The following is a 23,229-nucleotide window of genomic DNA, read 5'->3' as shown; positions in this document are numbered from 1 at the left end:
TATTAAACACCATGTGATGTCAGGATATTATTGTACCTCCATATTAAGAGGCAGTCCTGTGTCATGGAGCCACGACCAGCTGTGCCACATGGTTCCTCTTACTTCTTTGACTACAGGAAAATTTTTCATCTTAAATCTCAGTCCTGCCAGGTGACCGCCCAGCTGGGACTGTAAGGTCAACGTCTTCCCCTCAGCAGCACCGAGCTCCACCTGGACGCGGTCATCACACGGGGTTTAGCACGTGCTGCTAACACCTCGGCTGCAACATGTCTGTGTTTGAGTTTCTCACCTGGATGCTGTTGTTTGCAGGGACTCCCAGTTTCTTAAGATAATTCACCGAGTGTCTCAAATGACTTTTTACTCTCACTGTCTCAGACGTCTTCTCCACTGTCATCTCTTGACTGAACTGTAAAAAAAAATTCAGGATGTGAACCGTAGCTCTTGTTACAGAACTCAAACATGCATGTTTTGAGAATCCTTTGCCATCTGGTCTCCACTGAGGACTGAAGCACCATGCAGAGTGAAATAGATTCTTTCTGGTCTGATAAATTGGACACAAAACCAACATGAAATATCTTCATATTGAGCCACAGTTGCTGCCAGAAAGACTTCACTGTTTCTTTGCATTAATGCTTCAAATCTCTGGAACTTATTTTTTAATGGGGGGATAAAAACTATTCTTTAAAGATGTCCAATCCTTTAGTATTTTGATACTGGTGGTGCAGAGCAATAACAAGTTCCAGATGCAGATACAGTGAGGATATAATCTGGTGTAACATGCAGCTGTGTGGAAACATCTTCATTTGCTTGGTTTCTATCATTTGTCACCTGTCCGCATGCACTATTATGGTCCTGGACTTTAAGCTTCAGTGCTTTAGAAGTGCATTTTACCAAAATCATTTGAAAAACTGCCCTTACCTTTTGACTTCCCCCACTGCTGTTGAATACATAAAAGTATGAACCATTGCTGTGACTCCCAGAGTTCATCGCTAGTGCAGCCTTCACAGGGAAACCCAGCTTCTTCAACAGCGGCATGGAGTGGTTTAGATAAAGTGACGCTTCACTTTTATCCTGCAATAGCAGACAATTAAAAACAAAAAGAGGAAAGTGAGCTCTTTATGTCACATGTAACTTTACCGCACTTGTTAAATCATTATGGATTTGAATACCTTTGTTTTTTTGACGGACATTAAAGTCTGTAACTCGGTGTCATCCACCGTCATGGAGACCTGAGATTTAATAAAGGTTGTAGAGAAAACCAGGGACCCAGAAGTCTGCACCTTCTCTGGACTGCCCCACTCCTAGAGACATAAGCAAGAATGGATTTTACATTATACAGTAGATCATTATAAATCAGTAGTGGAAAGGGTATTTCGATCGTACATACTCTACAATACTCTGTCAAAGCCTTCTTCAAGCCTCTAAACTCTAAGCTGTTCTGTCACATTTTTCTAACTGTAGGCTCAATATTCCCTGTAATATAAAGTCCTGCACCTATATGGATTTAACAAGTAGAGAGACTTTGAAAATTGATTGTCCTCCATTATTTATTTATACAAAAACTTATATAAACATAATCTATATGTACAAAATTTCCCCATTGCCTACAGGTGTTACTGATGCTGGGGAGAAAAAAAGTTGCCACATCTGTCATGTTTGCTTATTTGCCATGTAAACACAGCCTGCAATTCAGCTGAAAAGTCCCTGAATTTTTGTCACGTGAGTGTCAATAATCACTTCTTTTTTCATTTTTGCATTTTATAGAACTTGATGTTTATTTTTTATATATATTTTTGCCAATTCATAAGTGAGACATTCAAAACAAAGTTATTTTGGTAAAATATTACAATTTGAATTTTCGATTAAACTGTTTTTCCAGATGAAACTGAGTGTGACACATGGTCAGTTCAATGACCATGTAATGCTGAAAATATGATACTTGTGCTTGCTTCTACTGCTTCTGAATCTGATTAATGGTGTAATTTTGGTGAGTTTTCAAAGGCAACATGCCTTTCTTACCTGCCTGGCATCATAGGCCACTCTTATTATGCAGAATGACATATCTCCAAATCATATATACCATATTACTGGATTATAATTTTTGATTCATTGACATCCACATCCCCACAGCCTGCACTTTAACGCTGCAGCTGGAGAAAAATGTTATTACTTTATATACTGCTTGGCAGCTTAATCAATAATAATAATAAGGTGTAATAACCACAACAACTAATTTCTTTAGTTGTGCAATATGTGAATAAAAGTGCTTAGAACATCATTGCCAGTGGTAGATTCTCTTCAGTGGTATCTGTACCTGAATCACTGTGCAGTTGTTGTGATACAACAGCGACCCCTGCAGGCCAGACTGTGACCCCACAGCACCACTGGCCCCAACAGCGCACTCTTCCACCTGAACAAAGGCTTCAGCATCATATTGTAGTTTTCCAGACCTGCTGGAGACTCTCAGCCGGCCGGTCTTTGGCAGACCTCTGAGAGCAGGAAGGTCATGGCCGAGCTCAGCCTCCACACTCAGCTCTGGCCAGGCGCTGGCATGAAGCTTCAGGAAACCCCTTCTGCCCTCCAGATCTGAGTCCAACATGGCCGTCCAGATCCCCCGATGATCCAGCAATACTGAGCCATTCATGTGAGCCTTTATTGGATCAGAAGCACAGATAAATACATCTTCTACAAACACTGGATGATTCAAAAGTAAGTTTTACTTAATATCTGGGGATTCTTTAACCCTCATGTTGTCCTGTGGGTCAAAATTGACCCGTTTTAAAGTGTGAAAATGTGGAGAAAAAAAAAAATATTTTCACAGTGAAACTTCTGATGTCCACATTTTCAACATTTTTAGGAAATCTTTCAGTATTTTTTGGTGGAAAAAAGAAATGTTAAAAATGTTTCTTAAGAACATTCACCAAAAAAATCAACGACAATCCAGCTAAATTCGCTGGATTTTGGTTGATTTTTTATGAATGTTCTTAAAGAAAATATTAGAAGTTGTGCTGATATATGTGTAATCATTTTAGATATTTTTAGGAATTTTTTTTGGAAGATTTTTACTCATTTTTTAAAAAACATTTATAATAATTTTCTTGCCAGATTTGGGGGATTTCTTTGAAATACAACTTAAGAGAAACTTTTAAGGAATTATTGGAATTTTCTTCCTGAAGGTTTTGCAAATTTTCTGAAATTTGGGGAATTTTTTTGCTGAATTTTTGGATTGTATTTTCAGACAAGGAAACAATATTTTTTGGTGCCTGTAAATGAAGACAATGAAGGTTGCTGTGTCCTTCTATAATCAGTAATGTTTGTAGGAGTGGTTGTCTTTGTAGCTTATTCCACTTCATTCAAACACAAATCATTACGTTTCTATTTTTGGCTCTGTCTGGCAGATATAAAGACAAAGGCAGACCATTTTACATCTTTCAGTCACACAAAAATCAAGCGATCACCCACAAAGCCCCACCTGTAACATTGGGCATGTCGACTCCAGAGCCCATAACCACTGCGTCTGTCCTCTGCCCTCTATGACCCTGTTGGCTCTGATGTTACATGTTCCGACTTTAATAAATAGAGCTCCAGCCTGCCCAGGGTCTCCAGGAGTTGTAGCCTCTATGGAGATGATCTGTGGCAGCCCCTTACTGCTCAGACCAGAGAAGGAGTGGGTGAGGGTCCCGGTGAGATGTGGAGTCCTGCAGCGTTGATGCAACTCTAGAGAGAGATCCTGGCTGTCTGCTTTTACAGAGGATGACACCGTCAGCTGGCAAGGAGCAGCTGACAGGAGGCCCTGCAGAGCCAAGGACACAGGGAGGACCGTCCTCTATGAAACAAACATGTATGGAGGATGCTCATTAGTTTTGAGACATAAAGCGTCAAATCCAGCAGCTGTATCATCTGTGGTGTTGTTCCGCTCTGCTGCTACGACCAACGAGGTGCAGCTTGACCTACTGGTCGGCTGGAAACTGTATGTTAAAGTTAACATAAACACATGCAAACGTCTTACTGTGATAAAATAAATGACAACGTCTGATCACGGTTGGAGGCAACGGCAATATGTTCATCTTCAACATGTTAGTTTAATCAGGTTTTCACATGCAGCACCACATAAAGCCGACTGATTCTCGTACCTCTAGTGAAGGACAGTAGCTGGTCACATTGACGGAGTAAGAAGACTCCTCAGCTTCTGTCTGTGAAGCCTTGATTTTCCGCAAATTACCCCTAAAATTACACCGTCCAAGCTCCAGACCAACATTCACGGGCACAAGTGCAGGTGAGACATTCAGTAGTAGTGCTCCATGGGTGGGAAATTGCAGCATCTTTATTGCCTCTATAGAGTGGCGTACAGATGCCCTCAGACTAAGGTGAGGGTGACAAGTTAAGGAAAAGTTAAGACTGCCTTTCTGCTCCCCGTCAGCCTGGAGAAGCGTTCTGAGATTTGTGAAACAGCCAGAACGGGTGATTGAGATGTTGACTGAGGTCTGTGGTGGCAGGAGAGTCTGCAGAGGAAAAACAAAACAGAGAATGATCAGGATTATTTATTCTAGATGACAAGTAAGACAAAAATAAGCTTGTATATTTCTTCACCCAAAAATATGGTTTCAAAAAAATTACCCCCTACAGACATAATTTTTGTTTCAGTTTAACAACGTGATTGGATGAATGCTTCCCAGTTTGGCTGTAATAAAGCAGGCAATTGACTGTTTTGGGAGGAATTGTGTGACATGCAGCATGCAACTGACATTTTTGGTGTTAGGGAATTCTCTAAAAGATTATTATTTAGGATACCTGAAGTGGTGAATCTGTACCTTAAAGTTACTGTTATTACTTAACACAAAGTACAGTTATAGTGGTCAATAGTTTTACATTTATTTGGTCAAAAACCAAAGGATGAGACAAATTTATAGTTGAGCTAATGGTGGCACTGGAGGAAAAGTTAACACTCACTAAAGTTACAATAATTTACCTTGAGTGGAAAAGTTTTGTAGAAGATATTTACTGAATTAGACAAAAGCTGTATTGGGTTAAAATAACTGACTCTACCTTTAATATCTACAGCAAATTTCATGGCAATTCATCCAATAGCTGTTGAGAAACTTCAGAGCTACAGTCATGCTGTTACTGTAGCTTGAAACCACTGGCTAACATTCAGTACAAATTGTTTATGCTGGTACTTTTTCCATACTGTTGCATGTTGATGTTGATCAATTAAACTTGTACTACAATGGAAAGTCAAGAGTCATCTCCACAGTGAAGATGTTTCTTTTGCTTTCCTCCTGATGGGAAACAAGATTCTGGACTCTTAGTCTTGTTTCCTCTCTAACCTTCAGTAAGACACATTGCTGACTGATAAAAACATCCCATCCGGTCCTGCTGTCCTTCGCTCTTCTGTGATGATCTGCCAGGAGAAGCATGGAGCAAACGTTGCTCTCCACCTTAAACTGGGCTCGACTCACTGCGGTCGACATGCCAACAGAGACCATTTCTGGTACTCCAGCAGTGGACAGGTTTTGCTGAATCGTGGCTCTGAAGAAGGTGGAGGGCTCCATCTCAGCAGTGATGTTCACCAGAGCAGAGCGGGAGTTGATGGACACTCTAGCAGAAGCAGAGATGGAGGACTCATGGAGCTGACCTGACCCTTGAAAGTTCACTCTGTTTGGGATGACTGTGGCAAGAGAAGCCCAGTGGTGCTGGAGGCTCCAATCCACCTCAGCTTTAAGGCCCTTCAGTAGCCCAGACAAGAGGCAATGGAGGGAGTCCTGCTGGTTCTCAAAGCTCAGAGATCCTTTGAGTCTGTCTTTTCCTGCTTGTCCATACAGATTTAAAGAGGTTTTATGTGGTATATTCCCCTCAATGCTTCCAACCTGCACCCACACCAGCCTCCCCACTCCCGTACACCGGACAGACACCAGCAGACTGGAGCTGACTGAGTCCCATTCTGCACTGACATCTGCCCAGATGTGACACCAGCTTTCCAGCCTCATCCGACCTGTAACTGCAGCTTTGTGTGTAACACTGTGGGTTCCATACATAAGGAGTCCATGCCAGCCATACAACCCAGACCTCTCCAACCTCAGGCCCACATTCAAGTCTGTTCTCCAAGAGCCAGCAACCATCCTGATCCAGAGGGTCCACCTCTGAGGCCCAGGCCGGAGCAGGAGCCTAACGCTAGATTTGTTGGGCACACCTAAATACGTAAGCAGGGGCACAGAGGAATGAGTGAAGTTGGCTCTGAGCTCCTTCTGACCGCTGGAGCTGTAACAGCCTTTAGCTTGAGCGCTGAGGCTAACGTGAGCAAGTGACAGGCCATAGCAGAGCCTGTTGTGTGGTCTATAGGAGTGAAAGGCTCGTACCTCCACAGGGCGATCCGCCACATTTCCATAGCAGTGAGCTGAGAGTCGGTCTGCAGTGGCGTCCCCTGTGCAGTTCATCTGTGAAAACAAAACCCCTGTTGGAAAAGTTTGTTTTTTCTGAAGGAGGAGATGGAAGCATTTCTGAGGGAATACTGAACTTTAAAGCAGCCACATAAAATATCATGGAACTATAACATGCTAATATGAGCCCTCATTATGGAAAAAAAAACATCTATTTGTGTTAAAATTAGCAATTCAGGTTTAAAACTGGTGGTTCAACAGTTCCTGCTGATCACAAAGTGCTGTTGTACCAGAATAGTGTGTCTATTTTTTAAAACACTTATTCTCCTGGTTACCTATAATTAGGTAAACCATTATGGAATCCATGGATTAAATGGATTCCATAATGCTGTTAAGTCTGTGTGGAAAAATGAAGATACAACCAACATCTGGTTTGCTTGGTTTAGCATAAAGACTAGAAACAGCGAACCTGGCTCTGCTAGTCTACTAACTGGCACACCAAGGGCCTCTTTCACTGAAGTTTTTTTTAAAATATATGGATTAATCAATACAGATATAATGTGCAAGGAAGTGAGTAAGTTTAATAGTTAAAAATGTAGAACTAATTCTGCTTCTGCATGCAAAATAAGGCTACTTCTGTTTGAAATTAACAATGTAACAACATCAAAGTGAAGGTATGGTGTCCCTCAAGGATCAATATTTGGGCCCTTTTGATTCAAATGATAGATCTGCTTATTTTAGGTTGTAATATTTGGTTTTTGTTTTTCTCTTAGGTGCATATTTTAAGATCCTGCTTCTCAGTGTACTGAAAATGAATACACATGAATGCTCTGCAAGTGTGTTAATGTCGTCAGTAAGATACGGATGAAATTTCCACTTTCATTAATGGGCTGATTTCTGCAAATGAATGAGTGTAAATTGTGTAAAATGTACCTGTAAAGACGTTGGTATGAATCCCTCAAGCAACTGAATCTGTTGCCATAGTGATGCTACCAAAAGAGCTGTTTTGTTTTTTGATCCAACATTAAGGAGAATGTCAACCATCCTGGCATCTTCCATGAAAAGGGTCAGTCCTGTGTCCAGTTTATCTGTTTTTAACTAACAGAGAGAAGAACAACAACATAAAGCAAGCAAGTGCCATAATTAATTATGAACTCAGAAAGGATTAAAAAAATACAATAATCCTGCACCTGATAATGTGCTTTGGCTTGAAAAGAGTTTGGTAGGCCTCTTTCCAGCAGGGCTTTGAAATGGTGTTGCAGCCTGGAGGAGTATTGCCACTGGGGGATAAGATGGTCGGTTCTTTCTCCATGAAACTCAGCTTTAAGATGTTCACGTCCAGCCTGCAATTCTGCCAGGATGGACAGCTGACCACCATTCTGGGACCACTTCACCTGAGCGCTACTGTTTGCAGGTACACCTGTATCCAGAAGACACAGACACAGAGACAGGCAGATATATGCATGTGTAGAAATTATATATGCATTATATGGATATTGCAATGATCACCTGTGGTGTTGAGCAGGTGGAATGAGTGAGAGAGTCTTGCATAGACTTCTCCACTCCTTTGATTCCACAGCTGGCGGCTCACATTCACACACAAATGCTCCACGCCTGACCAAACACAAAGCCAGTCACGGGACATTTTTCCCTTAACACCTTCTTCAAAATCATCTCCAGCCAAAACTTCTCCAGGATCCTGGTGATGTCTCATCTCCACACTGTACACAGTTTCCATCACTCTAACTCTCAGCTGTCCTGCAACAACATGCATGCGTTTTAAAGGATATTTTACACATAAACAGTGCCTATAAAAACTATTCACCACCAATGGAAGTTTTCCCCTTTTATTGCCTTTTAACATGGAACCTTGGTCCGTTTAATTTGGCTTTTTTTGGACATGAATTTACAAAATAAAAAGCTCTTTCATGCCAAATTAAACAGGGATTTCTACAAAACAATGTAAAATATTGAAAAACTGTTTATTTGGTCTGATGATATCAAAATTGAGATTTATGGAAATCATACTAAATGCTACCACAACACACATCATCAGAAGCACACCATCTCCACTGTGAAGCATGGTGGTGGCAGCATCATGTTCTGCCTTAAGAGAAGATTTGTTTTCACAGTAAGACAACAACCCGAAGCATATAGCCAAAGCTACACAGAAATGGTTTAAAGAAAACAAGGTGAATGTTCTAGAGAGGCCAAGTCAGAGTTCAGACCTCATTTCCATTGAGCACTTGTGCCTGGACTTGAAAAAGACTGTTTATTCACAATCCTCATTTAGTCTGACAGTTTTGCAAAGAAGAATGAGGAGAAACTGCAGTGTCCAAATGAGCAACACTCAATGTTGTAATTGCTGCCAAAGAGAGGCGTCTGAGTAAAAATCAGCTAAGAAGTAATAATATGTAACAAATCATCTAGACATTCATATTCTTTTATTGATTAATAAAAGGACATTTTATTACACTTTGATGATTGCCTTAACAATAGAAACATATGAAAAGATAGTAAACTAGGCACGTTTTTGACAAATGGCCTATTGAGTTTCAAAAATTACGTTTATGTATGTTACTTTTTGACGGACAAAAGTGAACTTTTTTTCCGTCAAAAGTAACATACAAAAGTAACATACATAAGCGTAATTTTGGAAACTTGTCAAAAACGTGCCTACTTTACTATCTTTTAATATGTTTCCATTGTTAAGGCAATCATCAAAGTGTAATAAAATGTCCTTTGATTAATCAATAAAAGAATTTGAATGTCTAGATGATTTGTTACACATCTCCTTAGCTAATTTTTACTCGTCTGCTAAACATTGACTTGAAGCAGGTGAATATTAATGCAATCAGTTATTTTATTTTAAATGTTGTAGCTTTTATTAACTGACGGCAATCTGTTTTCACTTCCAAAGGTTTTTTGTTTTTTAGAAAATTCCTGTCAAAAAAGCCAAATTATGTTGACTGATGCAGTGTTGAAAAGCAATAAACGGGCAAAACTTAACTTCCCGGAGGGGTGAATACTTTATGTGGGCACTATATAAAGCTTAGCTGCATCACAGGTCATATCACAAAAAGACAGTAAATAGCTATTAGCATAATCAAGATTTCCATGTGGACATTTACCTTCGATTAAAGCATCAGACTGCCCCAATGCCCCATCCAACCCCAGGACTGGAGGCAGAATGTTGAGGTTGCTCATAGTGTGCCTCAAGTCCCCTGAAACAGCCAGCTGGAGACCCTGCAAGTCTTTCAGAGACCCTTTGACCTGAGCCAGCAGAGCCTCCTGCCCCTGTGTGAAGGAGCCACGTAGAAACACACTGGAGGAGACAGGAGGACCGCAGAAATGCAAAAGAGTTTGCAAGTTCATAAAAGGGTCGTCAGTATTGTTTGCCAGATGTATGATTTTCACACACTTAGATCTCTCATCAAATGTGTTAAATTATACATGATGTACAAACCTGTCTGAGGACATGTTGGCAGCCAGGTTTACATGCAGCTCAGTGGCTGAAGGCAGCAGGTTTTGGGTTAAGTTCAGCCTCAGTCCAACGGCTCTGTTTTCCCCTTGGATGAAGTGAGACGTTTGGGCATTCAGCATCATCCTGTCCTTCCCATCAGCCTTCACATGCACCGAGCTGCTCCCTTTACCAGGCACCGTGGAGACATCTGCAGTAGCCTTCACCTTGACAGACAAACAGGAAAGTGATTAATAGTTACAAAATGCCAAATGACAGAATATCTACACTGTTTTATATAACCTGAATTTGTTGTGAGACTTTAAAAACTTTCTGTTTTGAACACAAATTGAAACAGTGAACCCACCTCTAACGTTTTGGGAAGCTTTGATTTGAAGGGGTGACTGAGAGATGAAGACAGACCGACTCTGCCTGATGTTCCGTTCAGCTGCACAGAAAGCTGGAAAACAAAACAACAATTTGATTCTAGACATTCATTGGAAATGAGCACTGATTAAAATGCATGAAGTGTTAGTTTTCCTCACTTTACACTCCTGTCGCTCCACTCTCAGTTTCCCTCTGGCCTGATAATGAAAGTCATTGTTGTTTTTAGGAGTCCAACATACATCTCCCTCCATTATAGCAGAGGAGGGGAGCTGCAGCTGTAACAGCAAGAACAGATGAACTGGTCACAAGTTTGGCCTATTCTACTGTAAACTACACTGCACAGTGCTGGAGGTGGACTTACATCACTTATTACACTGCTGACTGCCGTCACCATTCAGTGCATCATGCATATCAGCAAATCACACAAAAAAAACAGTTCACCAGATGTCATTTAAACATTCCTCTGAGTAGGGAGGCTTGTTTACCTGGAGCTGATGGAGGAAGTTGGCTTTAACTTTTATTGCTTGGTGACTTGAATGCAAAGGATTCAGCTGAACTTGGCCAAAGAAAGTTAGTCTCTCTTTGCTCCCAACTCGCAACCTCCCTCGGACATCTTTGTGGGTCTGAAGAGTGTCATAGAGAGAGCACATATTTAATACATACATGTTCCTCACATCCACTTACAGTAGGCAAATTAAATCTATTTTCTACCACTTTGATTGGGAGTGTATTGTTGGGCAAGTACTTCAGATTTATGATGACTCTGACATTAAATCATCATGAAACTCAGTTTAATTTGCATATACCGAGATCAGCCACAACATTAAAACCGCCTGCTGAATATTGTGTAGGTTCCCTGTTGAGGCGTGAACTCTACAAGACCTCTGAAGGTGTCCTATAGTATGAGGCACCAAGATGTTTAGGAGCAGATCCTTTAAGTCCTGGAAGTTACGAGGTGGGGCCTCCATGGATCCAACTTGTTTCTTCAGTAAATCCTACAGATGTTCGATCATACTAGGATTAGAGGTGAAGTCAGCACCTTAAACTCTCTGTCATGATCCTCCAACCATTCCTGAACCAAAAAAGGCCTCAGCTATCAGGGAATACCACTGCCATGAAGGGGTGGATGGGCTCTGCAACAATGTTTAGGCAGGTGGGTTGTATGAGTTGAAATAGCATCCACTTAAATGCAGGACCCAACATTTCCCTACAGAAGATTTCCCAGAGCATCACACTGGCTTCAGCTGTTGGTTTTTTTCTTACAGTGCATCCTGCTGCCTTCTCTTCTAGATAAACGGCACACACACACGATGGAAAAGAAAATGTGATTCATCAGCCCAGGCCACCTTCTTCCACTGCACCATGGTCCAGTTCTGATGCTCAGGTGTGCGCTGTAGGTAGTTTGGGCAGCAGACAGGAGTCATCATAGACACTCTGACCAGTCTGCAGCTTCACAGCCTCATATACACTTTTCCATCTCAGTCAGTATTAAGGTTTTTACTTCTGTGTGCTGCAGTAGCTTTTCTGTGGACTGGACCATCCTTCTCTAAGACATTAGTGAACCCTGGGTGCCCACAACTCTCTCTCCCACTCACAGGTTGTCACAATGTAGTCTTTGTTAAAACTGCTCAGATCCTCTCAGCACATCATCATCAAGAACTGACTGATCAATCGCTGCCTAAAATATCCCTCCATTTGACAGATGTGATCGTCATGAGATGATCAATGTTCTTCAAGCTGTAAGTGGTATTATCGTTGTGGCTGATCTCTGTTTATTTTATTGCAATTCAAGAGCTAAAAGACTAATGAGTCTGAAACTAACATGCACAACATTTGCAATGGACTCACTAAAATGTTTGGTTTTCATTCATTTTTAGGTCATTTGAAATTAATGTCAGAGTTTTGACTTTAAAGACAGTTTACCTGGTTGCTGGTAACAGTCACACAGATCTCGGAGTCTGATGGAACAGTATCAGAGCTGAAGGGATGAGTCAGTGAGGAGCAAACCTAAACAAAAAGATCATATCTAAAAATGAAAATCACTGACCACAGCCATTAATGATTCCCCCAGTTTCCCTTAAGTAAGGAGCTAATGAATTGACTTGCAGTCGACTCACAAAAGGGCTTGGTGGTTGGTAGCCCAGAGTCAGGGTATGGATGACCTCTCTGTTGCCATGGAAACCAGCTTTAGACTCCAGGATATAAAGACCTTTCAGGAGGTCGACGGTGAAGGTCTCCCTCAGGAGAAGAGTCTGAGGGAAGCTCTGAAAGGGCTGTCTGTGCGAGAGGGCTGCTGTTAAAGTCACAAATCTCAAACAGAGCGAAAATACACCAACAGATTTATGTCCAGTAACCAGATTACAGACCGAAGCTGGAGCATTGCAGTCTTCTGATACATCTTCTTGTCCCTCCTCAGCTCCTCCACCGCTCCCTCAAACTCCAGGTCAGTGGATGGACTCTTCGGCTTTGACAGGGTCATCTTCACGGTCACTTGCCTCTTTTTCAAACTCTGTAACATCAGCCACGACTCGTCAGGACATCAAACATTTTACAAACAACAAAAGACAGACAACTTCACTCTACAATGAAATCAGTATTTGACACGTCCAGTCCACAGATGCACCAGTGTGTCCACCCACCTTATCAGCAATGTTCAGGGCAGCGGCAAAGCTGACATTGTGCTTGCCGTAGGTGGAGGCCATGTGCAGGGTGTGGCTGAGTTTAGAGGCCTCCAGAGAGACGTCTGCTCTCAGAGGATGAGTCCACAATGAGCTCAAGGAGCCAGAGGCCTTTAGATTGCGTTTCCCCACCACACCCCACACCCCGACCTGGAGAAGACATGGTCAGACAGCAGATATCTGTAAAAGTGCAATTTTCTTACACAAATATGTCACATTATTGGTATTATCTTCATCAATATTTACCCTAAAATTGAATTTCTACGCGTTGTTTATTTTGCAGTCAACCTGAGTGCATCTATATACTGTTCCAATAATGAAGACACGCATGAGTGCAAACTAAATGATGGTGTTTTGACTGTTCAGACAGAACAGACGCTCCTCTCCTTACTTGGACGTAGGTGGCAGCTGGTGTGTAGAGCTCCAGACGGACCTCCCTCTCTCTGCCCCTGTCCCTGTAGAAACCCTCCAGGACGAGGTTACGGATGGTCAACCACTTGCTGGCAGTCAGCTCTGAGGTGATCTGGAGTGTGTGGCGCAGGAGCTGGTTCAGCTTGTGGGCGGTGTAAATGTGCAGCCACGGTGTGTCCATGTTAAATGAGCCTGGACAGATAACAAGGAAGGAGAAATGGGTGTTCCAACCTCAGACTTTAGATGGTTTATGCAAAGAAAACATTAAACATGTTAAACATTTCATAATGTTAGTTGACTGTGGGGATTTGAAACAGCTGTGGTTTAAGACAAAGGAACTCTTTGCACATCTATGTCTTAAAACAGGAGCATAGAAGAGGGATAAGCATGTACAGAGGCTTTAAAATACTCCAGCACACTGTCTAACTTGCAAAAAGAAGAAGAAGAAAGTAGGAATCACAAATGTTTTACAAAAGTTGCTTATATAGTCGCAGAAATATGAATGCGTGGTCTCTTGATACCTTCAAGTGCCTACTGAAGACTTACTTGCACTCTCTTGCTTTTAATTGAATTTGAGCTGTGACACCTTCATATATGCCATCATTTGTCTTGTGCTGTATATTTTCATCCCATGTAATATTTTTGTTTCTATTTTGAGCTTGTAAATCACTTTGGTCAACTTTGGTTGTTTTGAAATGTGTCATATATATGTAAAGTTGACTTCTGTGCGATTAAACATGTGACCTCAGGCAGCGACCATGATTTCAACAGACTGGGTGCAGCCACAGAAAAGGCTCAGTCACCTCCATTTCTGAGTCTGAATCTGGGGAATGTAACCCTCAAGTTGTCCCTGTGGGTCAAAATTGACCTGTTTTAAAGTTTAAAATGTGAAAAAAATAAATATATTCACAGTGAAACGTCTGATGTCCACATTTTCAACATTTTTGGGAAATCTTTGAACATTTTTTGGTGAAAAAAAAAAGAAATGTTAAAAATGTTTCTTAAGAACATTCACATAAAAATCAGTTCACATGATTTTTATGTGAATGTTCTTAAAGAAAATATTAGAAGTTTTACTGATGTATATGTAATCACTTTAGATATTTTGGGGATTTTTTTGGAAGATTTTTACTCATTTTTTGAAAATATTTACAGGAATTTTCTTGTCAAATTTGGGGGATTTCGTAAAAATAGAATTTTTAAGGGAAATTTTTAAGGAATTATTGGTATTTTCTGACTGAAGGTTTTGCAAATTTTCAGGAATTTGGGGAATTTTTTTGCTGAATTTTTAGATTTTTTTTTTCGGACAAGGAAACAATTTTTTTGGTGCTTGTAAATGAGGACAACAGGGGGACTAAGGACCATCTGACTGGTCGACCTCAGTGCTAAAACTGGAGCATGGACATGTAAAAGCTCAGATAAATAAGAAGGTGCCAACCCATTTAACACCTTTAAAACATGCAACAGAATCTTAAAAACAATTCTGAAGCAGACAGGAAGCAAGAAGAGTGTGGCTGAAACTGGAGTGATGTGCTCCCATTTCATTCTCCAGAAACACAATGGTATCATTACCTTCTGGGGGATTTATATTATCATTGTTGACCTTTCACAATTCATGTCTTTCTATTGTATGTAGGGGAATGTTGCCTGGTTGCAGAGTTACAGCTTTTCCTTTTTAATTATGCCTCCTGATGACGGTCCAGCACCAAGACATCATGAAAAATGTGATTTTGCAAGTTAGACAGTGTGTCTTGAAACTTTTGGAATTTGATACAGTAAAATCTCAGTAAAACATTCCTTCTTACCTTCCCATTTCTTCTGCAGGGCATCTTTCGGAGGGCTCTTCCAGTGTAATCCAGCCACCAGCGGCATCAGGTTGTTGTAGTTGATTTTTAAGTGCGTGCTGCTCTCAGACCCAAACTGAGTCAGGTGGGAGTGCAGAAGCTGAGTCCTGTAGTTTAAATATTTCTCAGGTACCTGGAGGTTGAACTGAAAAAACAAAACAGGGACACTATTATTTTGGAACATAAAAAATATTCATATATTGCTAGAAAAATAAAATAAAAATGTGATCAAAATGTCTGTACATGAACAGCATATGTTGGTTTGGAATCTTATTGGTCTCATAAATTTGATCCAGAACTGACAGACCAGCATAAATCACAGTAGGTTTACCTCTAGAGTGTAGCTGGTGTGATTTTGTGTGGACTGGTTTTTGAAGGACTGGCTCAGGAGAACTGTGTGTTTGTTGTTTATCTCGTCCCAGTGTTTGCCGTAACTCATGTCCAGAGCTGATTTAATGTGTCTGGAGCTTTCTTCATGCCTGAGGTGGATCTGAAAAGGACGCACAGCACAGACAAACCACAACACCTTCAATCATAGTAAAACCTGCTTGTGCTGCTCAGCTCCAAGTCTCTGGGAATAACTGGCTGCACAAAAATATCCGGTTTACAAGAAATATGCTATCTGCAGTCACCTTGTGGTTGATGGGAGCCGTGTTGGAGCAGTAGAATTCATGATCAGCTCTCATGATGTAAGTGTGGTTTGAGTCCCTTTCACTCCTCAGTCTCTGAGACGTATAGCACTCCTGTCGCAGCTGTCGGGCATCACCTGTGAGGAGGGAAAAATATAACATAAAAAGATGAAATATTAGTTGACTACATGCGGTACATCTCTCGCTGATGAGATCTGCTGAGAAACTTCCATTTCTTCTGAGCTGCAGAAAGCTCCCTTGCATGTTGGTGGTACTAAGCAGCAGAAAGAGGTGATGTTTGATTTGTTGTGACATTTATTACTAAAATCCATATAGAAGTCCCTTCATAAAAGGGATTTCAGCAGTTCTAAACCAAACAACACCAAAAGAACAAGAAGATAAAAAGATTTAATATCATAAGCTTTAGGTGGAAAGAAGGTTTGCATTTTCTTCTTGTGATTTGATTGTTCTCATCCTTTAGCAGAAAAGTGTCTGTGCTACTCATCCAGTTTCAACTGAATAAATAGAGAAAAAGTCTCAATTATAGAGGCTGTGATGCATTTTGATAATGCTACTCCATTTAGCTACAGGCAAATGAGAAGATCTTGTTGAATAAAGCTTTAACCGATGCCTTTGTAATCTTCTTTTACCACAAAGTAAAAGAGAAACATCTCACAACTACAACTTTAAGGGACAGTTTATCTGCAAAAGCAATAAAATGCATTTTTCCAATCCATTTAGCCAGTTTTGTTGTGAATTTACTGTGAAACTTGCAACATACCATACATTGAGGCCCATATGCATTTAGCTTGATGTTTAAAAGGGGTGAAAGGATTTTTATTTTGAAAAGACGAATGGCTACATCTCCAATTAGCAAGACTTTAAACGCCGTGTTACACATGTCATGCTGTAAATTAACTGTAGGATAGACAATAGGTGGACTTACTTTGGTTGAAAGTAGATATGAGGTTGTTGTGGTTTCTAAAATGTGTCACAATGTCACAATAAACAGGAAATATGTAACTTTAACAGAGTACGGTTTGCCCTGTGTATAATATTCTACTCATATTAGATAACGACATACAGTGTGTGTGTGTGTGTGTGTGTGTGTGTGTGTGTGTGTGTGTGTGTGTGTGTGTGTGTGTGTGTGTGTGTGTGTGTGTGTGTGTGTGTGTGTGTGTGTGTTCTTCACATATCTCGACAATTTGTCTTGTGTATGACAGGTGATCTAAGGAAGCGCCGTGCCGAGTTGAAGTCATTTGGATAAACAGTTATGAAAGCATTCCGGAGACTTTTGTGAATCAATTTTCGACATCCAACACATTTTATATCTTGTGTTTACATAACAGACTACAGTTACAGTGTGCAAATCTTTTCAATGACATTTCTTTTCCTACACTGATGGAAAAATACATTTACCCGTGATTATCTTAATCGGACATGATGAAGTAAAGTGAAGTTTTAAGTGAATCACTTCAGTAAAAACATTTTCCAATAAATTCAAATGGTTGCTATGGCATACAGTGGGCTCTTTTGAATTTGAGGTCAGGCATTTTTTATCTAACAAGCAGATTCTGTATGAAGCTGTTTGGATGAGCAGCATGCCATTTTATTTAGAAAGTTGAGATTGGCAAAACCTGAAGGTCAAGAAATCAGCCTGCTTTAAACAGACATGCTTTTGAGAAACACTACACCATTTAACTGTAAAAATGAAACCAGGTATTCAACTTCTGAATTCTCATATTGACGTGGCATCCAGGAAATCCCTGCACTGAAACAGTAAAAAATCTGAAACTCAGTTATGGCTTTTGGTTTCGGTGTGTCACCCCAAGATTTCAGTGGCCCCATCTGGCAATTCTTCTGAGAAAGTTCTGGGGATACCACTGAAAAGGTTAAGTTTCTGTTTTGTAGAAGAAATTCTAAAAAAGGAAATGAGTCATTCCTATAGCATCAGAAGTTCAAACTACACTCCCCTCCAAAGATACTGGATCAGTTACTTTATTTTTGCTGCAGCCTAAAAACATTTGGGTTTGACGTCAAACAATGAATATGAGACAAGAGATCAACATTTCAGCGTTTATTTCCAGGTATTTACACCTGGGTCTGATACACAACTTAGAAGACAGCACCTTTTGTAAACCCATCCATTTTTCATGTGAGCAGAAGTATTGACACATGTGACTGACAGGTGTGTTATTGAGTTATTCGAACAATAAATAGCGCTCAATGTCTACGTTCGGTTTCAGATTTGGGTCTTGCCTGTGCAGACTGCATCTATGGTTAGACATGTAACCAGCATGAAAACCAGAGAGCTGTCTATGGGTGAAAAACAAGCAATTGTGAAGCTGAAAGAAGATGGAAAATCAATCAGAGCCATTGCACAAACATTGGTCATAGAACAGTACAACCATTTGGAATGTTCTGAAGAAGAAAGAAACCACTGGTGTACGAAGTAACAGATGTCAAACGAGTAGACGAAGGAAAACAGCAGCAGTGGATGACAAAAATGTTGTGAGAGCTGCAAAGAAAGATCCTAAAACAACTGTTTGTGAGATCAGCAATAACCTCCAGAGAGCAGGAGTGAAGGTATCACAATCTACTGTTCACAGAAGGCTTCATGAACTAAAGGCTACACCAGAAGATGCAAACCACTCATTAGCAAGCAGAGTAGGCCAAAAAGTACAGAGATGAGAATCAAAAATTCTGGGACAAAGTTTTATGAACTGATGAGACATAGATGAACCTTTACCAAAGTTATGGAAAGGCTAAAGTTTGGAGAAAGATAGGATCATGATCCCAAACATACAAGCTCGTCTGAAACACAGTGGAGCTAAGATCATGACTTGGGCTTGCATGGCTTCTTCTGGGACGAACTCATTAATCTTCATTGATGATGTAAAACATGATTACAGCAGCAAAATTAACTCAGAAGTCTACAGAAACATTTTGTCTGCCAATTTAAAGAAACATGCAACTAAACTGATTGTGCAGCAAGATAATGACCCAAAACACACTGCCAAAACAACAAAGGAGTTCACCAAAGGCAGGGAGTGGAAGGTTTTAGACTGACAAAGTCTCCAAACTTCAACCCTATAGAGCTGCATTTTACCTGCTAAAGAGGAGACTGAAGGGAATAACCCTCCAAAACAAACAACTGAAAGCATCATAAAGAAGAACGCAAAAGCTTAGTGATGTCAGTGGGTCACAGGCTTGATGCCGTTATTGCAACTAAATATTAAGTCTTATTCACTTTAATCTGTTTTAAGTCTATCTGTTCCAATACTTTTATTCACCTAAAAATAAGGTGTTTTATTTTCAATAATGATATCTTCTAAGTTGTGTATCAGACCCAGTAAATACCTGGAAATAAAAGCTGAAATGTTGATCTCTTGTCTTGTCAAAAGTAAAGGAACTGATCTAACTGTTCCAATACTTTTGTAGATGTTTTCCCTTAACTCACCTCCCAGCCCATATTTGAGCCTGAGAACGGAGCTCCACAGCGAACCCCTCTGCTCCATCAGGCCCAGCATCCTGCTGCCGACCACGCCAGGTAACAGCAGCTCTGCCTCCACAGAGTACTGTCTGCTGCTGGAGTCCCGCCGGCGCTCCAGAGCCACTGAAGGAAAAAAATCACCAAACTACTGTTGCCTACTGAGTGTAAAACTACAGTCTGTAGACACACTTTAAAAAGTAAAATAAAGGTAGATACCAGACAGTGATGCAGTTTCTCTGAACACGTTCTTCACCGTAGCAGAAAAGCTGGTCTTCCTGCCAAGTCCACGAGTCACATTAGCAGAGAGGATCATGGGATGTGCATCAGCCGCCATCTTGGCTTCAGCGTGGTAGCGTGTCCTCTGCTCTGACAGGAGGGTCTGCGTGTCAACCAAACCCTGGCATGGAAAACAGAATTAATGTAATTTAAAACCTTGAAATGATTTCAAATGATTAAAAAAAGGTTACGGAAGACTCCACACTTACCATGACATAATACCGAACACCGTCTATGGAGAGCTCCAGCTTCCCTGACTTGGTGTTCCTCTCTTGTTCAAGTTGTCCTGAATAAAACAACACAACAATTTTCTGCATCACATCCTGTCGAAAGATAGAACCTTGTTCAGAGTGTTCCTCTGGGACCGACCTTGTATGTGGATGGTTTTCAGAGGATGGTTTACCCTCAGCAGAAATCTGTGAGGGTTGAAGGCCAGATCTAGAGACACGTCCCTGGGGATGGAGGACTGAGGAGTGGCCAATAGGAGGTGGATGGAGGCCTCTCTGGGAAGCCAGTTTCCTCTCTGAAACACAAGATTTAACAGCCACTGTAAGACTAAATGAAGAAATCAGCATTTAACCAGCATTTACATCTTATTATAGCCACAGGGATCTTACAGAGGCAAAAACACAGGGTCCTTTTGAAGCAAATAATACATCAACTCATTGGACGTTCACTGGTGCATCTTGATATTTTCTTCTACCTGATGATGCAGTGAGTAAGCAGCCTCCAGCAGATAGTAGTGGAGGCCTCTGTCCAGCTTCAGCAGCCTGAGGGAGAGATGGACTGGTCCTGGAGGGGGGAAAGTAAGACCGGTGGTGGGTGATGGGTAAGATCCGTTGGAGCAGAGTTGCCAACCAACCATCTTGGACCCTGCAAGGAGGTAGAGATCAATATCTGGTCAGTAATTTTTTATTATAGTCAGTCAGGGAATCAAACACTAGCAGCTGACTTGGACTGCTTCAGATAAATACCTCAGTACAGGATAACAGTCGTGATTTTGTGCCAGACAGGAGGATAAGAAATGGTAGAATGTACTTTCTGAATTATACTTTTTCAATCCTCTCTATCTAGTTACACCCAAACATGTGCTCAAACACACACTTGTAGGATCGCACTTCTCTCCACCTGCTCAGCTCATAACAACAATGCAGCAAAAAGGTTTGTTGGAGTGAAATGATCAAACACAGGAGTCACAGTTTTTCAGATACAGAGTTAGAAATGTAATATCTAATCTAATATTTACTCCTAAAATGATTCATGTTCATGCCAAGTTTTGATTTATAAGAAATTTGTGTTTGCCCAATGGGTTCCTTCTACGTAAATCATTTAATCAAGTGACAAAAGGGATAGGACACAGGGTTTGAAGTGTTAATGATGACGGTGAACAATTTTTAGCTTTTTTTAAAGGTCCCATATGAGAAAAAAACTTTTTTTGTTGTGTTTTGTGGTTGTGATATATTTAAACAAGCGTAAATTAAAGCTGTTAATATATGAAGACACTTGCTTCTATTGTGCATTAAGAACGACACGCTGTGGGCGCATATTAAGTGTCGATTAATTTGCTGAAAAGGGGCACAATATGTGACCTTTAAAACATTTTTACCAAAAATAGTTGCAGCAAAGACTCATTTGAAAACATGACCTGACCAAGATGTAAACTACAGACACAAATAGACATAATAAACATAACAAAGAACAAAAGTAAACCAGTAAGAAGCATGGGAACTTATGCAAAAAAATGTGCACGAGGTGTAGAAAGTGTGTGCGTGTATCTAAGTATGCATGTAAGTGAAGTCCAAAGTGATCAGCAGAAGCAACAGTCAACTACAATCTGCTGGAGATGATTCATTATAAATTGGTTTCATCATGCAAATAATAATACCATCACAGTGTGTCAGGACTCACAGGTTTTTGGTGTACAGCTGGTCTTTTGGACTCGACTTTTTGGGCCCTTTATCTCCTCTTTGTGGTCTCCACTGAGCTGAAATACTCTAGAGCTAGAACACAACATTTTTAAAGAAATTATTTCCTGTAATGCAATTACAAATATTTTGAATATTTACAATATTTAGACTCCAACCAAGAACAGAGCTACAGTAATTGATTAATCAATCAGTGAAAATAATCAGCAACATTTTGAATCGATTCAAGTTAAAGGAAAAAACACAGAAAATTCTGTGATTTCAGCTTCTTACATATTCATATTTTCTGGATTCTTTCAAATTCTGTGAAGATGCATACCCTTAAACACTCAGCCAGGAAATCTAAATGAAGAATAATATAAAACTGAAAAAGACTTTTGCAGCTTTGGTGAAGGCTTGTGGCCCCTGTTCAAACAATCATTTGAGCCGTTTCGTTATCGTTTTTTTCCATTATTTTAACCACTTATTGGCCAAACCTGCATTGTAATATATCCAACGATAACAGTCTAACATTCACAAAGAGGCGGCGTGGACAATGGCTTTCAAATTCATTCTTAAAGGAGTTTAATGCACTCCGTCTCTCATCTGTTCGCTTTAGTCGCTCCGTCAAAATGGCAAATGATATGAGGTCAGAAGGTCTGAATGAACCTTTATTTTAAATTCTAAAAGTGCTTTTGTTGACACTGCTTGCTCCTACGAGGTGTGGAGGTGACGCTTACATTCCACGAATCTCATTATTGAATTAGTAAGACAGACAGACAGACAGACAGACAGACAGACAGACAGACAGACAGACAGACAGACAGACAGACAGACAGACAGACAGACAGACAGACAGACAGACAGACAGACAGACAGACAGACACCCTCACACCTCTCTATCTTTCCTTGCTATCCTTCCCACTGTCTCTATGCCCCTCTTCAATATAGAACCTAAAAAAAAAAAGAACAATGACTTGGGATTTAACATTTTCAAAATGACAAATATGTTCCTAAATGACATAAACCCGTCCAGAAGGATGCAAAAAAATGGTGCAACATCTGGAAAACAGAGCAAGACAAGAGAAAATTATCTGCAAGGAGATAAATAGAATAAGAAAGAATTCATCTGTCTGTCATTTCCCCTTGTTTCCTTGTCCTTCTTTTAGTCTTCAGGTTTTTGAATTAATCCATCTCTTTAAACAGCCTCTACATTCTAATAATGACTTTGACTAAACCAAAGCGCCAGACACATTCACTGCCACAGATGACTTATTTAGACACGTCTGGAGATGAAGCACCTCAGCGAGACGACGTCCATTAGGTCCTCTGGTGTGTTTAGTGCGACCCGGACATCTCGACCCTCCTGAAGCTGAACGCTGCCATCCAGACTGGTGGAGCTCTTCAGCTCAGCGACCCACTCCACTGCAGCCTGACCCAGAGCACTGTCCACCCCCATCCTGGCCGACAGCCCCACATAGGCACTGAGGACAAAGACACCGTTTACACTCGGCTCATACACCAACAAGGCCGGAAAAACGTAAGTCGCAGCCCCTGTTAGATTTGGTTGACATGGATGTACTTGGGTTTGATGTATCCGTTGAGGGAGAAGTGAGACGTGTCCCTGTAGCTGACGTTGCCCTTCAGACGCAGTGAAAGCAGGGAGGTCATGTTGATGGCCAGTTTGACGGGAACACCAGACAGAGACGGTAACAGCAACTCCTCAGTCATCAGCACGGCCCTGTGGTTCAGCTGAACCTCCTGACCCTG

At 40.8% G+C, this 23,229-nt stretch overlaps 1 protein-coding gene across 2 annotated transcripts in view; it reads right to left on the bottom strand.

Moving 5' to 3' along the window:
* The window catches only part of LOC110964699 (uncharacterized), a 59,301-nt gene that overhangs the window by 26,106 nt on the left and 9,966 nt on the right, over positions 1-23,229 (bottom strand). For both annotated transcript variants that reach the window (XM_051953987.1, XM_051953986.1), the window contains exons 18-49: positions 23,042-23,226; positions 22,761-22,943; positions 21,464-21,555; positions 20,259-20,428; positions 19,925-20,078; positions 19,765-19,841; positions 19,496-19,676; positions 19,247-19,402; positions 15,790-15,923; positions 15,489-15,647; positions 15,119-15,302; positions 13,294-13,505; positions 12,864-13,052; positions 12,591-12,733; positions 12,342-12,501; positions 12,148-12,231; positions 10,710-10,847; positions 10,383-10,499; positions 10,205-10,297; positions 9,844-10,064; positions 9,509-9,702; positions 7,887-8,135; positions 7,568-7,797; positions 7,311-7,475; positions 6,357-6,434; positions 4,134-4,502; positions 3,473-3,826; positions 2,315-2,650; positions 1,170-1,301; positions 919-1,071; positions 290-406; positions 37-210 (exon numbers count right to left, since the gene is read on the bottom strand). In XM_051953987.1, the coding sequence (XP_051809947.1) occupies positions 37-210; positions 290-406; positions 919-1,071; positions 1,170-1,301; positions 2,315-2,650; positions 3,473-3,826; positions 4,134-4,502; positions 6,357-6,434; positions 7,311-7,475; positions 7,568-7,797; positions 7,887-8,135; positions 9,509-9,702; positions 9,844-10,064; positions 10,205-10,297; positions 10,383-10,499; positions 10,710-10,847; positions 12,148-12,231; positions 12,342-12,501; positions 12,591-12,733; positions 12,864-13,052; positions 13,294-13,505; positions 15,119-15,302; positions 15,489-15,647; positions 15,790-15,923; positions 19,247-19,402; positions 19,496-19,676; positions 19,765-19,841; positions 19,925-20,078; positions 20,259-20,428; positions 21,464-21,555; positions 22,761-22,943; positions 23,042-23,226 (5,583 nt within the window). The remainder of the gene's footprint in view (positions 1-36; positions 211-289; positions 407-918; positions 1,072-1,169; positions 1,302-2,314; positions 2,651-3,472; positions 3,827-4,133; positions 4,503-6,356; positions 6,435-7,310; positions 7,476-7,567; positions 7,798-7,886; positions 8,136-9,508; positions 9,703-9,843; positions 10,065-10,204; positions 10,298-10,382; positions 10,500-10,709; positions 10,848-12,147; positions 12,232-12,341; positions 12,502-12,590; positions 12,734-12,863; positions 13,053-13,293; positions 13,506-15,118; positions 15,303-15,488; positions 15,648-15,789; positions 15,924-19,246; positions 19,403-19,495; positions 19,677-19,764; positions 19,842-19,924; positions 20,079-20,258; positions 20,429-21,463; positions 21,556-22,760; positions 22,944-23,041; positions 23,227-23,229) is intronic.

Source organism: Acanthochromis polyacanthus, chromosome 9, assembly GCF_021347895.1.
Source record: "Acanthochromis polyacanthus isolate Apoly-LR-REF ecotype Palm Island chromosome 9, KAUST_Apoly_ChrSc, whole genome shotgun sequence".
Lineage (NCBI taxonomy): Eukaryota > Metazoa > Chordata > Actinopteri > Pomacentridae > Acanthochromis > Acanthochromis polyacanthus.
The sequence above is the reverse complement of the archived record's forward strand: the minus strand, read 5'-3'. Positions and strand labels throughout refer to the sequence as shown.